The sequence below is a fragment of the Acinonyx jubatus genome, chromosome B2, assembly GCF_027475565.1.
Source record: "Acinonyx jubatus isolate Ajub_Pintada_27869175 chromosome B2, VMU_Ajub_asm_v1.0, whole genome shotgun sequence".
Classification (NCBI taxonomy): Eukaryota; Metazoa; Chordata; class Mammalia; order Carnivora; family Felidae; genus Acinonyx; species Acinonyx jubatus.
Window position 1 is genome coordinate 127492246 of NC_069385.1, and position 15127 is coordinate 127507372.

The window sequence follows — 15127 nt, forward strand, 5'->3', positions numbered from 1 at the left end:
AGAGTTTGTCTTTAAGACAGCAGTGAGAATGGCCCTAAGAATAAATCCTGGGTCTTCATCAGTCTCTACCAATGGTAATTACTTGGTTGCCCAAATTTCAGCTTCTAGGAAGTTGTCTGTAATATACTTGTATCAGTCTTTGAAATGGACAGCTCCCTTGACATGCTACCTTTCTCACCTTTTTAAAAAAAAATTATTTTAAAGAGAGAGTGCAAGTGGAGAAGGGGGGAAGAGAGAGAGAGAGAGAGAGAGAGAGAGAGAGAGAGAGAGAGAGAATGAATCTTAAGTGGGGCAACATCCCATGACCCTGTGATTTTAATTCAATATTCTTAAAAACTTTGGGAGACAAAATATTTAAAGAAAATATAGTAAACCAGGGGTAGATTTCACTGGTTGCTCCTATCCATACCTTGATTTACCATGATTCATAGCTTCCTAGGCCTTTCTGGGTTCTGCAACAACAGGCTGGAAATAATTACATTTACTTCTTTTACGGGGTTGATGAAGTGAAATTACTTGTAATTATATGTATTCATACAATCTCTCCTATATCTATCTATCTATCTATCTATCTATCTATCTATCATCTATCTATCTCTCTATCATCTATCTATCATCTATTATCTATCTCATCTACCTATCTACCTATTTCATGGTCTACCATCTATCTATAGTTTTACATGTGTTGTTGTGAAGTTTTGCTTGATATATCCCCCAGAAGAATCTTGTGATAACATAAGTATTGTTATCCTTCTTTGGTTATTGAGGCTATAAACACAAATAAAGATTTGTTCAGAAGCACAGGGGACTAGCACAGGCAAAGTCTAGAATTCAGAGTCTCTGGTGCTGAGATTCATTGCTTGTTACTACCGCTAAAATGATTTTTAGAGCTGCAACATTATTATACAGTGTAGAATCCCAGTTGTCAGAGGGGATGGGCTGGCTCTTAGGCATGATGAATAGGTTTTATTTTGAGTGCCAACTCTAAATCAGTTGGTAATAGCTGCCTGGAGTACTGTGTGGAGGAGAATTCTGAGGTCTTATCTGAGTTGCAATTATTCAGTGATGTTTGCCATGAATGTAAGATCTCCCATACACACTTGCCATATATTTTCCACCTCTGTTCTAAGACCAAAAAAGGTATTCATTATGATAGGTATCCATGCTGGTTTGTCCGCTGATTCACCATAATGATGCAGGAGAGCATTCATGAAAAAGTATCTACAGAGATTTTGCAGTTTCCGGAAGCTGGTTTTGAACTAAATACGTATACTTCCTCCTTTGGTGAATGCGGTTAATAAAATGTAAAGAGAGCAGTAAGGAAAGCTAACTGACATGAGTACTGACTAAAGTAATTTCCTTTAAAGGAGAGATGCTTGTTTTCCTTGCAGAGTCAGTTATCTACTGCTAAGGAAGGGTGGTTTATTGAGCACTTGTAGTGAGTAGTATGTTGTATTGAAAATTAAAAGTGTTCAGTTCTGGCAGCACCTGGGTGGCTCAGTCAGTTAAGCGTCCAACTCTTTGTTTCAGCTCAAGTCATGATCTCATGGTTTGTGAGTTTGAGCCCCACATCGGGCTCCGTGCCGACGGTGCACAGCCTGCTTGAGATTCTCTCTCTCCCTCTCTCTCTTTCTTCCCCTCCCCCTCTCACTCTCTCTCAAAAATAAATTAATTAATTAAAAAAATAAAGAAGTGTGCACTTCTGTGAAGATGCAAACACAATCAGATGAACTTTATTTGAAGCTTCGATTACACTCTAGTTAATAAGAATAAACTCTATGAAGCCAGTTTAACAGTATAGCAAAATGCATTTCATTTTAAAATTGAGTATTGGAAGGCTGGGAGATTACTTAATAGAATTAGGTATGATGCAACTATAGAGGTGACCCCTACTCTTCATGGATTCCTGGTGCTGGGAACAGTCTCAAAGGCTTATAAATGTGGTTATATAGATCAGAAAATTCCACTATGGCTTTTCCCACTTTGTTTTTGTTTTTGTTAAGAATCACACCTTAGGCATTATCGATGGGTAATTTTGGCCATAAATCAGGCTTGCAAATCCATAGTAGATAGCCTTGCCTGTTGGAATCTTGGAGCATAATACAAATGTTGTTAGCATCCTCTGTCATTGGGTCTGTGGCAGCACTGGCTATTTGCAAGATGGAGTCCATATTACCTTTCAGTGCTTGAGTCCTGAGCTGATGTCTCAACATGAGTGATATGAAGGACAATAGGAAATTAGTGGCTGCTCATCCTTCCACATGTCTGTCCACCAAATCTGCCAGAGTCTCCAACTTCTAGGGCTTATTCTATCTCTAAAAATGTACTTGGGCTGGCATTATTGTGTGAAGGAAAGGATCCCAGAGAGACACATGTAGTATAATCACTAATTAAGGAGATTAATTCATCATTCTCCCTGTCCCAAATCAGCCTTGTTGCTTTATAGTATTGTGGTCCCAAAAGAGTTAAAGTAAGGGATATTGGTTCCTGCTGATCAGGCCACAGTGTGACACCTCCTATAGAACTCACCATAAAATTACATTATTTAATAGATCTGAGTATTGCACCTGCTATCTTATCTCCTCGTAGGTGATTAAGTTTCCCACAAATGCAATTTGTTAATACGGGGCCACATCTTCTCAGAAGGTAAATCTGTGAAATTTGGCAAGCAGTTGCTTTGCTGCAGGTGCAACATGAAAGACCTTGCCCTGGCTTTGCCAAGAAGAAAAATGATGTTGTACTCAATTCCTGGGAAAAATATTCTGACACAGAGAGTAGAATCTAATTCCAAAAAGGGGGAATAGAATTCTAGGGCCCAAATCATGTGCTTCTCTCCCTTTTGGGGAGTATACTACCTCCAAAAGGCTGAGTGGGAGATCAGAGTCTTGTTTTACATGAAGCCAGGTATTGAGCAAATCCCCTTGTTAAATGAAGTCCTCTGATATTTGGAGCTGCAGCCATTTGTGATGATAAATGATGACTTTTACTCTTATGAGCTATGAGAGCTTAATTAGAGCTTAATTAAAGCTAATGCTCAGAATTCTTTGGAAGGTGGAGTGATTAAAAACTAACTTCCATATTGAATAGTCATACTGAAAAGTTGTGTTTGAAATACATGGCATCTCCACTCTGGAGCCCCATGAAATCCTGGCTGGGTCTTCACACCTAAGTTAAAGCAAGAGCTATTTTTTGCATTAGAATTTCCTTAGCCAAGGCTGCAAGGGGCTCAGTGCCTGGGTCCATCTCAGCCCCCTGTGCATTTACACAGTTTACACAGAAGGTCGTCTCTGAATCTGCAACTCCAGCTCGCCATACACGTGTCTCAGGGAGTCACTGGTCATGCTAGCTATCAGCTTCCGAGGGCCAGACACCCAGGGTCGACAAACTTCTTCCCATTGCACAGTGGAGTTGGGCCGGATTTCACTGAAAGGATGGGAAAGAGAGGAAAGGTTTTACTCTTCAGAGAGGAAGATCCAGTTCCCACCTTGATCAGGAAGCAGTAAGAACACCTGCCTGATTCATACGCTCTCCTTCTCTCAATGGATGGTGGTTAGAAGACAAAGGGCTGATTCCAAAAGTTCTGATGCAAATAAGGCCTCTAGATGGGGATGTGCTAGAGACAGACCCATTGGGTCATGGTTCCTTACACTTGAATGCATCAACCGGCCACCCAGTAGACGTGTGGTGAAGCTGGGGCTGAGCCTCCCACCAGCCATGATCCAACTGAATTCTAGGTTGTCCTCCAGCCTCCACAGCAGCCTCATGGATGTGACTAATCTCCTTTGGCTCACTCTGGGCCACTCTGGTTCTCTCCTGGATTAGACTCCTAGCTGAATCTCCAGCTGCCTTTGCTGAGGTCCTGATAATCTAATTAGTTATTGCCAATTCCCTTGGAGTAGACATTGTTCCCAGGCCCAAGATCTAGAACATAACCTTACCTGCTGCCAACTGATGGAGTATTTGCATGCTCTATAATTCATAATCCTGTTTAACCAACAAAATGGGTCCCTTTGACTATGCACTTTTCTGCTACTCATTTGTATCCGTCCTGATAATGGGACTGACCTTTAATGGTTCTAGTATTCTCCTCTTCCTTTGCAGCCTATTTCTGAGGTTTTCCTAAGCTTCATGGTCAAGCCCACTCCAGTGAATGACTGACGTCAATCGGGGTTGAGGGGATTTAGGCTTCTCTGGATGCTTCACATATATCACCCTATTGAAGCCTCAGGAGGAAGTTACATGTAGGTTTTATATACATGATAGTCCTTTGAGATAGATACTATTTAACATATTTAATAGTTCAGAAAAATGGAGGAAGGGGTATATGGGTGGCTCAGTTGGTTAAGGGTCCAACTTTTGCTTTCCATTCAGGTCATGATCTTATGGTCATGAGGTTGAGCCCCAGGTCGGGATATGCACTGGGCATGGAGCCTGTTTGAGATTCCTCTCTCTCTCTCTCCCTTTGCCCCTTCCCCGGCTCTCATGCTCTCTCTCTATCAAAGAAGAAAAGAAAAAGAAAGGAAAAGAAAAGAAAATGGAAGAAAAGAAAAGAAAGAAAAGAAAAAAAGTGGAGGGATAAACAAGCGAAGCAATTTTCCAAGTTCACACAGCTATTAATGGACAGAGGTGAGCTTTGGACTCAAGATGTTCTGAGTCCCAAATTCATGCTCTTTCTACTATTGTATTTCATACAATATCTGCCAAAAGATGAGTTTTCTGACCACCGCACTTGCTTTTTTGGTTTTTGTTTTTTTGTTTTTTTTCACGAGCAAGACAGATGCCCTTTTATTCAATATTAAGAGCTTCTTACAGTGTTGTTCATGGAGGATTCCTGGTCTTTGCTCTCTGACCCTCAGGGAGGGTATGTGCTGGGTGTCTTTGCAGGGAATCCTGGGCCAACATTTCTCTGGGAGAGCACTGGGGAGATGAATATACCACCATGTGTATATTAGAAAAGGGACCTGCTTTCATGGGATTATTGAGGCACAGCGCATCAGAATTAGAAAGGACTTAGAAATCATTTAGTCTAGTGACTTCATTTTACAGGCAAGGAAGATTAGATCCTATGGAATCCTCCACAGTCACAGTCTGATGGCCCAGACCATGGAAGAACAAAGATATGCTGGGGGACATGAAGAGTGTGCTCATGCTCAGAAATGAGGAACATGTTGTACAGAGGCATTCTGTGAATACATCCCAAATGGATGGCACTTACTACTAGTACCATGAAGGGGCTGAGAGACCAAAAGAGCTGGGGATGCTCTAGCTTCAGACTGGGGTGGTTACAAGGAAGGGGAACTGTCAAGGAAAGTCTGGAGTGGTTCAAAGACCTCAGCTATGTAAGCCCCCATTTGTCCCTGGGTGCCAGGGCCGTAGAGCATCACTTTAAGCAGAGCCAAAGTACAAGGAGAAATATGGAGCCCCATACCTGTGTTTAACCTATTCTATGTAAACTTAGAACCCCCAAATTTCCTTAAATAGAGCTAAAATCTATGTATTTTAGCTGGCTGTGGGTGTATATCCTCTGGAATAAAAAGGGGAAATGCCCCAAATCTTAGAAATCTAGGCACTAAATAAGAAATTCTTTTCAAACTCTTATCTCTGTGCCCAGTGAATTGGGAAAGGCATCTAAGTCCTTGGGGACTCCTCACTTTGGAGCTGCTCTAGGCATTGACTTTGACACTACTGGTCTAAATGTGTTAATTTGGTATTTGCTAATTATTTTCCTTATTTTTGTTCTTTATAAATGTGATTCTATACACTATTTCCATCCATTACATAATAGGCAAATTATGTGAAAAGTGCACACACATCACCTATATAGGTATTGTTCAAACTCAGTAAGTTGATTTTACGATTCAAAGTTTGAAAAACATTGACCTCACCATGGGTTTCTTCACCTATAAAAAGCGGACACTGTGGGATATTGAATAGAGTGGGGGGAGGGTGGTGGTGAATTACTATTTGTACTGCACTTGGAAGCGTGGCAAAATATGGTAAAGTGCCCAGTGTTGTTTATAAAAGTATTACTGTTGTTGCTATTGTTATTATTATTACCACAATCCCCTTTGTGGTCATTGCTTCCTCTGCCTGAACTCTCTGTAATGTAACTAAGAAAGTAAGCTCCCCCTGCCTGTTTGCAGAGCAACAGTTCTCTGTCCTTAATTTACAGTGATTAATTCAATATGAATACATGTTTTGAGATATTTATTTCTCAAGAGCTGTGCTATTTTTACCCTGGTCCATTCATTCTTTCTTCCCTGGTTTCCCCAAGTGATCAATCAGAAACACTTAGCAAAATAGTCATCCTGCTTAAGGATCTGGTCTGGGGCCATGTAATGCAGGTGACTACCTCCAACAGAAACTATAATCCCCAAGCTTCACTTTGTTATTGGTTCTTACTCTTATACTCAGTCCCATAATGATATTTGTACATGTATCTCATACATGTATACATGCCTACTCAAGAGAATCATACAAAGATACTCATAAATGAAGATACACTTGCATGTCTAAGTATGCATTTACTTACAGATAACTATGTACAGAAAGAGAAAAGAATCATTTACCCATATTGGTAAGTGGAGTAATACTGGAATAATCCTATTTGCCTGGGGATAGATGTTGTGATAAATGGTTCTCGGTTAATGTGCTGAGCTATCAGGATATGCTGGCCATTTATCATCTTGAACGCACGCAGGCAAATGGGATTATTATTACAATAAACTGCAACTATCTATGGGTTGTTCTCTGTGTGTCTAGCCCTCAGCTTCTGTCCTACTTGAGAAACTCAAAATTTAAGACAAAATTTACAAAGTCAGGGAACTTTTCTCTTGAAATAACTTACTGAACCTGATCATTTTTTAAAGAGAAAAATGAATCTGGAAGATGAATTATTTGATGCTGTGGAAGGATCAAGTGCAGAAACTTGAAAGCTGAGAGTCTGTGGGGGCAAGCACTTCCAAGCATCTGAGATAGGAGGGAGGCGGTGGGAGAAGGCAGACAGGTAAACCATCTCGGAGCACAGTTGGGTCTTACCCTGAACAAGGAACAAGCAGCACTGCCTTCCTTGTTCCTAGTTCAATTGCATGTTTTCTGGCTCCTGCCTTCCAGGCTCCCTGCTTTGAGCTTGAGACCCCTTGCCTTCTAGGGCCCTGGCAGGAATGTGGGTGGATAGGTAGGGGTAGTGATTCTCTTGACGATTCAAGATGTGTATCCTAGAAAGGAATACACTCTTACGAAGGATTCTTATTCTGCAGAATTGCTCTTTTTAAGGGTCCAAGTTGTTACATGGATCTGCCACTCTAGATCAGATCTTGGCAGGAGAGGGTACCCTGGAGTTCTTGTAATTATCTGACAATATGGATGTGGGTGCTGGCTGGCTCAGGTCTTAGTTGTGAATGTGTGTGCTGGAGTCAGGAGGAGACAGAGAGAATAGTGCTCTTTCCAAAGTCCCAAGCCCACCCTAGGTATTAAACATTTTCTCTCTCAAGTTCTTTCCAATGTTTGACAGTCTAGGAGAAATAAAGCTACCCTTGCATTGAGAGATCCACCCTATGGATCTGGATTCCCAAAACAGATTGAGGACCTGGCTTTCTGTCTGTTATCTATCTGCAATAGACCAGTGTGTTGGAAGTAAGTACCAATAGTACCTTAAAAAAGAGTGTGGGCAGGGCATTTGCCTTGTGTCCATGTAGGGACTGGACTCTTCCATCCTTTCCATGATTCACTCCACTTCACTACCCCAATGTAAGATAGTAACAATAAATGCCTAGACACTCAACCCACTTGGAGCCCTATGCCTTCCAAATGGTGGGTCTTTACACCATGTGATGATTAATCTTTCTTCTAACACACAGATGGTCTTTTTTCATGCATTGGCCTGTGATCAAGGTGGGATTTGAGGCATAGCCAAGGTGTACAGGGACCAGGGGGTTCTGGTAGCTTCAGATGAAGCTTCTGGGGTTACCGTCTGAGAAGGAAAAATTGGATGCAGCAGGGGGCTGTTTTGAAGAAGAAACTTGTTTCACTTTGCCTGAGTGATTCTTGCATCTGATTCAAGTGGGAAGGTGTGAGAAGGGGTGAGTAAGGCTATCAGTTCTGACAAAAGCAAGGCTATCACTGCTGACCTCTCCCTGTGGCTGAAGATGATTTCTAATTTAATTTTTTTTTCCTGCAACTTTCCTATTAGCACAGGAAGGGTGTTATGTTTTGTGCTTGCATTCTTTAAAAAGCACTCAAATTATTTTCTCTGTTGTTTATTGCATTCATGGGCAGCAGGCATTTCTTGGACAATGGGATTACAAAGGCTGTGAGCACTGTAACTTAAAAGAAATGCAGAGAGCACTTAGTGGGCAAAGTGTTCTTTAAAGGCATCCCAGAAGGGGTGAAGGAGGCCTTGGCCTGGTCCCACAGATTCAGAAGTAGCTTTCAGAAAGCGCATTGAAGATAATTCCTAACATCATCAGGCACTTTCCGCAGCCCTCCACCTCCCCTTCTCTATTTTAGAAGGTCACCCACAGGAAATATGCTAGATTGATTGATGCTGACAGGGACTTATTTGTGGTAGAAATGAAAGTAATAAACCTCAAAGATTGGGATCCATTCTGGGTGTCACAATTTCAGAGAAGCCCTGACAAACTGGAGTTAGGTGGGAGATGGGGGAAGCTGAAGCCCCATCAGGGGTCAGAGGGATGAAGTCAGTGGAGGTATGAAGAAATGTGACAGTTGTTTGCAAACATTTGCAGGGCACCAGGTGGAAGAGAGTTGGGCTTTGTTCTGTGCCAATCCAAATGACAGGATCACTGGGTAGGATCAAGAGGTAGAATTTTTTCCTAACAATTGGAGCTACCTGACCATGAAATGGGCTGTGTTGTTGGGTGATACTCTTTGTCAGTAGAAGTCCCAGAAACTGCAGCGCACAACCCAATTGCACTAGGCATGGATGAAGCGATTTCATTCTTATTATCACAGAGCCTGAGGTCCCCTGAGAACCCAGTCTGCAAGTCTTGAGGCTCACCTTTATTCTGCTGAAAGGAACAGTTCTAGAGTGCATGTGTCAGCAAAATCTGTGGGGTGGCGTTGGGAAGAAAGGACCCTTGCAAAGGGACATCTTTCAGCATCATATCTGCCACATAGTAGGTACTCAATAGATATTAGTAGCACTGCTACATGAAGAGGTGGCACAATGCTTGAGACTTAGGTTCTGAATCAGCCACCCTGAGTCTGAATCTTGGCACTACATTTTTTTTAAATGTTTATTTATTTTTGAGAGAGAGAAACAGTGTGAGTGGGGGAGGAGTAGAGAGAGAGGGAGACAGAATCTGAAGCAGGCTCCAGTCTCTGAGCTGTCAGCACAGAGCCTGACGTGAGGCCCAAACCCATGGACTGCAAGATCATGACCTGAGCCAAAGCGGGACGCTTAACTGACTGAGCCACCCAGGCACCCGACACTACTCTTATAAGCTGTGAAACTCGGGCCAAATCAGCCAATCCCTCAAAGCCTCAAACTCCTCTACTACCTCAAGGGAGATGCTAATAGCATCCTCATTAGGGTGGTTTTATGGATTAAATGATGGAAGTGCCAGTCAAGTCAACCCTACTTTTACCCCATGACTCATAGAAATGGCCAATAAGAAGGCAGCAGCTTCTCAGACACATTCCTTGGGCATTATATGTAAGTTGGGAAAAGACAGAGAAAGATAAGCCTGCCCACGTCACTTCTCACCTTCCCAGTCCCCACCCCAGGCCTTACCGGAACATCTTCCTCATTGGTTTTGTCACTCCAGGACCATCCAGGTATATCCAAACATTTCGCAGAGTTTCTTTTAGAGGATTGGTGAATTCAACTGTCACCACCATGTCAGAACCAACCATCCTAGTGCCACGGACCTAAGACATGAGTTGGGGGAGGAAAATGCAGTTCATTAGCACCACATAAAAGCTTTCTGCTCTCCTGTGTCCTTAACCATCTTCACTTTTGCTGGTGTTACAGAATGGTTATTCTTTGGCAATGGAACCAGGATGATGAGGCTAGCTGATTGCTTTGACTGGGGGATACCTATTGAGACAAAGATGGAAAATTACTAATTAGGATCACACTCTTTTCCTCATTAGGAAAATCACCCTAATTAGAGCTCAGGTTAATAGCCGTGACCACCAGCTGCTCTCTATCAGCAGGAGATGGAAGTGCACTTGGTGTAGCAACACATTTCCATGGTGAGGGTGGCCAGGCAAACTCTGCTTCTGGACAGGACTCAAGCTTCCTGCCAGGACACCGGGCGGGGGTGGGGGGGGGCGGTGTCTGTGGAGGAATTCCTAAGTTCAAGAGGAAGAGATGGCTCCAGGGTGACTGAGCCTTCTTACTTTTAGGCATGCTTCGAAGAAATATGGCCAAAGAGGGAGTCATCACTGTGGAACTTGAAGAAAAAGAATCTGGACGCTAAAATAGGCCAAAAAGACTTTTCATCCACAGCTACAACACCTGAGTCCAGGAGAGAGTAAGGCTCTTTGTTAGTGAGTTTATCTATGACAAGTCTCAGAAGGATTGGGTATTTGGCAAAGCGTCACATGAGGTGGCCTGAATTCAGTGTCAGTTCAACACTTACTAGTAGTGGGGCCTTACTTAACCTTTTTGAGATTCAGTTTTCTTGTCTCTAAGACTGGACTGACATTCCCATGGGGTTGCTGACGTGGAATGCTATTACTGTTGGCTCTTTGGCTGTGTTTATTAGGTGCCAGGAATGGTATGCCTTCCCAACACCAACCCAGTGAGCTGGAAAATGGCCAGGTGGCTATGGGGTTTGCTTGCTTGTTTCAGAGGTATGTATGCTGAATGGATGGATCTGCATAAGCTCTATACAACTTGGGAATAATAATAGTAGTTCTTCCTTTCTAAGAAAAGGGTAGAATGAGAAAATGCATGTAAAATAGCTAAAACACTGCATAGCATGAGACAGAAGCTCCATAGCTTATGGCTCATACTGTTTTTGGAATAGCAATGTTCAAGGTAGCTTGTTTTATTCACCTTACATTTATATTTTAGTGCACTTTCAACTCCAACATGTAGCCAGTGCCCAGCAAACATTTGTGAAATTAATTTCACTGTTTAACAATGGAATTTATTGATTGAGTTTTCTACATAACAGCCCAGCCATTGTTATACCCCATTTCTTTAAGCAGACATATAATATAGAAAAAAATCATGTGGAAATGAACCTTTTTATGAATAGAGGGAAAGAGGAAGGATAATGCCCAGGAAAAAGACTCTCACTTACTGAATCTGCAGTAAAGAATAAATCTTCATTGCTTCACTGTTTAAGACACAATTTGTGTCTAAATTTATGTCTATGGGATTTTAAAAATCTATGAGAAAAATGAAAATTGCAGCCCAATGCTCTTGTTTAGTACATTCAAATCCACACCCGCTGGGGTGGGGGTGGGGGATCCTGCCATCAGAGGGATCAGGGGGTAGAGCAACGATCATGGTGGTGACCATGGCAGGTGTCACCAAGAGAGCACAGATTGCATGCCAAGTGGTGTGTCTAGCCTGTCACCAGTGGTCTTCAGCCTGGTATGCACAAAGAGTCACCTGGGGGACTTTAAAAATCACAGAGGTGTAGGCCCACTCCCAAGCAATTAACTCAGAATCTCAGGCAGAGCCTATAATAAGTTTATTTTAAGCACCCCTGTTGATTTCTAGGAACCAACTTAGAAAACTGCTCCCCAGTTGAAAATCTCTGATGCAGACAACACATTTGGAAGACAGGCTGAAATTTTCACTGTCTTCCCCAGATGCCCTGACTCTATCGATAGAGATACTGGAAGTACAGAAGTGCATTATTAGAATACTCTTAGTGTTCTTGGCTTAATTCTCAAGTGTGGCTGACATATTTTTCATAAGTTGGGAAAAAAATTTCAGAACACTTTCACATTTAAAAAAAATACAAGATAAAGATAATGTTTACAAAAACTGAATTGGAGAAAGTGGGGCTACTTCAGAGATGCTGTTGGTAGAAGTCTGCTAGGATCCCTTTAATTTCAGGGAAGAACTATTTTAGAGCCATCTGCCATCTTCATGGCATGCTATTACAAGTATGGACATAAGCCCCTTGCAAAAAATCTGATAATAGCTACTGGCCCTTCCTCAACACAGACATACACAGTGATGAATACAAGATACACCTCTCACATGTGGTTTTAGAGGATCCATTACAGACCCAGGTCTCTCTATGGCCCTCCCTGGGTCTGTGGGCTCCAGGTGAAGAATTATTTCCATACGCCAATTTCCATGCTAGCTCTGCAGGAAGACTCCTGCACTGTGGAAAGCCAAGTGCATCCTTCCAGGTCACTCTTGACAGTGATGGGGAAATTTAGTGTTTGAGAGGTTGGTGCCCATGCTCAGGCCTTCACGGATAGGCTTTAGATCTGGCCATGACTTGAAGATTAAGCCTTCTCAGATATCCTCATGCCTAACCAGTTTCCCCTCAGATGTCATCATCGTAGCCAGCTGCTACCATGGGCATGTAAATACTGCCCAGGCTTCCCTAACAATGGAGTGGGCAGGAGGCCAGAGGGAAGTGGGGGCAATGAAAGGAGAGGCCTATTCTCACATTGTAGAGTGCTTCCTTTGCACTTAATGAACACTCATTTTCCTTTTCCCGACATTCATCTTCTGTACCCAGAATTTAAACTTCCTTTGCCTGACTACTGAGATGATAATGAACCCTAGAGACTCTAACCAAACCAAATACAAAAGCCTGTGTAACATTTAACATCACTGTGTTCTGTTTAGAGAAATTAAGTGGAGATACGTTCCTCCCTTCTTTTGAGGAAAATGGAACGCACACATGGTATTTTCACAGTATGTGCTGATTGAGCAAGGAGCATGTTATGGTATCTGCGAAATGCTGAGAAGGCCATGGTGGATGAAAATGTCTGTCCAAATCTAATTTTTTAAGGAATCTTCACCGTTCCCCTCTCTTTCATGCTGTAAAAATAATTCCATATCATTGTAGTTATATTTTGGATTTTCTTGCTATCATAAAAAGTTAAACAAAAGAAGCCCTAAGCAATCCAGAGAAAGTTAGGTCAGGGAGAAACTTTTATGTGTACTTACTTTAGAGAAGGGTAGCCATTACTCAGGCCAAAGAAAAAAGATAAAGTCTATGTCATACTGCATGACATCAAAGTTTTTTCCATGTGTTTGATGGCTCTGATTGTTTTCAATATCCCATTTAAAAAATACATGTTTTGGGGGCACCTGGGTGGCTCAGTCAGTTGTGTCTGACTCTTGATTTTGGCTCAGGTTATGATCTCACGGTGGGTGAGGTTGAGCTCTGTGTCAGGCTCTGTGCTGATAGCACAGAGCCTGCTTAGGATTCTCTCTTTCCCTCTTTCTCTGCCCCTCCCCTGCTCATGCTCTCTGTCTCTCTGTGAAAGTAAATAAATATTTAAAAAAATAAAAATATCTGTTTAAAAAATTTTTAAATGTTTTTATTTATTTTTGAGAGAGAGAGACACAGTGCAAGCAGGGGAGGGGCAGAGAGAGAGGGAGACACAGAATTTGAAACAGGATCCAGGCTCTGAGTTATCAGCACAGAGCCCAACCCAGGGTTCGAACTCATAAACCATGAGATGCTCAACCGACTGAGCCACCCAGGTGCCCCCAAAATATCTGTTTTTTTTAAGTTTTTATATATTTTGAGAGAGAGCATGAATAGGGGAAGGGCAGAGAGAGAGAGGGAGAGAGAGTATCCCAAGCAGGCTCTGCATTGTCAGTGCAGAGCCCAATGTGGGGCTCGAATTCACAAGCCTATGAGATCATGGCCTGAGCCAAAGTTAGACACTTAACTAACTGAACCAGGCACTCCAATGAAAATATGATTTTAAATATTGACATAAAATATGATGATTTTCCAAGTTAAATACCATTCTCCAATTTTGACATCCTGAGTTCTTGTCTATCATACTGCTTAATGATAATGACTAGCTATTTTGATTCTTTGTGAACAAGATAGTTACTAACACAGATACACACACATACATGTAAACTTTTAGAGGGAATTACTTTGTAGGAAGTCACAAGTTCTCTTCCATGGAGCATATGCTTTATAATATGCATAACTGTATTCAAAATTGAAATGAAATGAGGGAAAAAGTTTGAGAAAGAAGTAGTTTAGGTAGCAATATAATTCACACAGTTTATTATTAGTTCACCTCACAACACTTACTTCAAGTGCCATCAATAATGTATTACATGTATTATTGGAAAATACATTTTTTCTTCTCTCTAGCCTTGCTGGTAATAAGTAGCTTCTTATTTGTGAACTCTGCTTACCAGCACCAGCACAACCACTGCTGAGTTTAGCATTTACTACATAATACTAATGGTTTTATGGTAGTCAGGCAATGTTCTAAGTCTGCACTATCCAATATGGTAGCCAGTAGCCACATGTAGCTATTTAAATTAAAATCAATTAAATTAAATTAAAAATTCAGTCCTTAATTGTACTAGCTACATTTCAAGTACTCAATAACTACCTGTGGTTAGTGGCTATCATATTGGACAGTGCAGATTTAGAATATTCCCATAATCATAGAAAGTTCTATTGGACAATTTTTGTTAAGTGATTTACTTATATTTATTATTTAATTCTCGCAACCCTATGAGGTAGGTATTGAATCTTCTTTTTATAGATGAGGAAATTGAGGCACAGAGAAATTAAGTAACTTGTTCAAGGTCACATGGACAATAGTAGGGGAAGTAAGACTTGAATATGGCGAATCTGGTGCCGCACCCCCTATACTGATAGCAATAATAGCAATAATAGTAATTAGTTATTAATTAATTGGTAGTTACTAATTAGTCATTAGCAATAGCGATAGCACCTCACATTATTTTTAGTGTTTACTTAGTAATGCAGGCATTGTACTCATAATTTTACTTACACAGTCTTCCCTCCAGCCCGCCCTATGGGCTTGGGGGCAAACATTATCATCATCTTCATTCAACTGATGTCATTCTGACACTTAAAAGATAATCAAAGGACCCGAGTTACAGAGCTAGTAAATTGGCAGAACACAGATATAAATCTAGGTCTTTCTGACTCCGAAACATTCATCTTTA

At 41.5% G+C, this 15127-nt stretch overlaps 1 protein-coding gene across 1 annotated transcript in view; it reads right to left on the bottom strand.

The window, feature by feature from the left end:
* Positions 1–1700: 1700 nt before the first annotated feature.
* The window catches only part of F13A1 (coagulation factor XIII A chain), a 162369-nt gene continuing 148942 nt past the window's right edge, over positions 1701–15127 (bottom strand). The window contains exons 14-15 of the mRNA XM_015083089.3: positions 9755–9891; positions 1701–3423 (exon numbers count right to left, since the gene is read on the bottom strand). Coding sequence (XP_014938575.1) covers positions 3270–3423; positions 9755–9891 — 291 coding nt within the window. The 3' untranslated portion in view covers positions 1701–3269. The remainder of the gene's footprint in view (positions 3424–9754; positions 9892–15127) is intronic.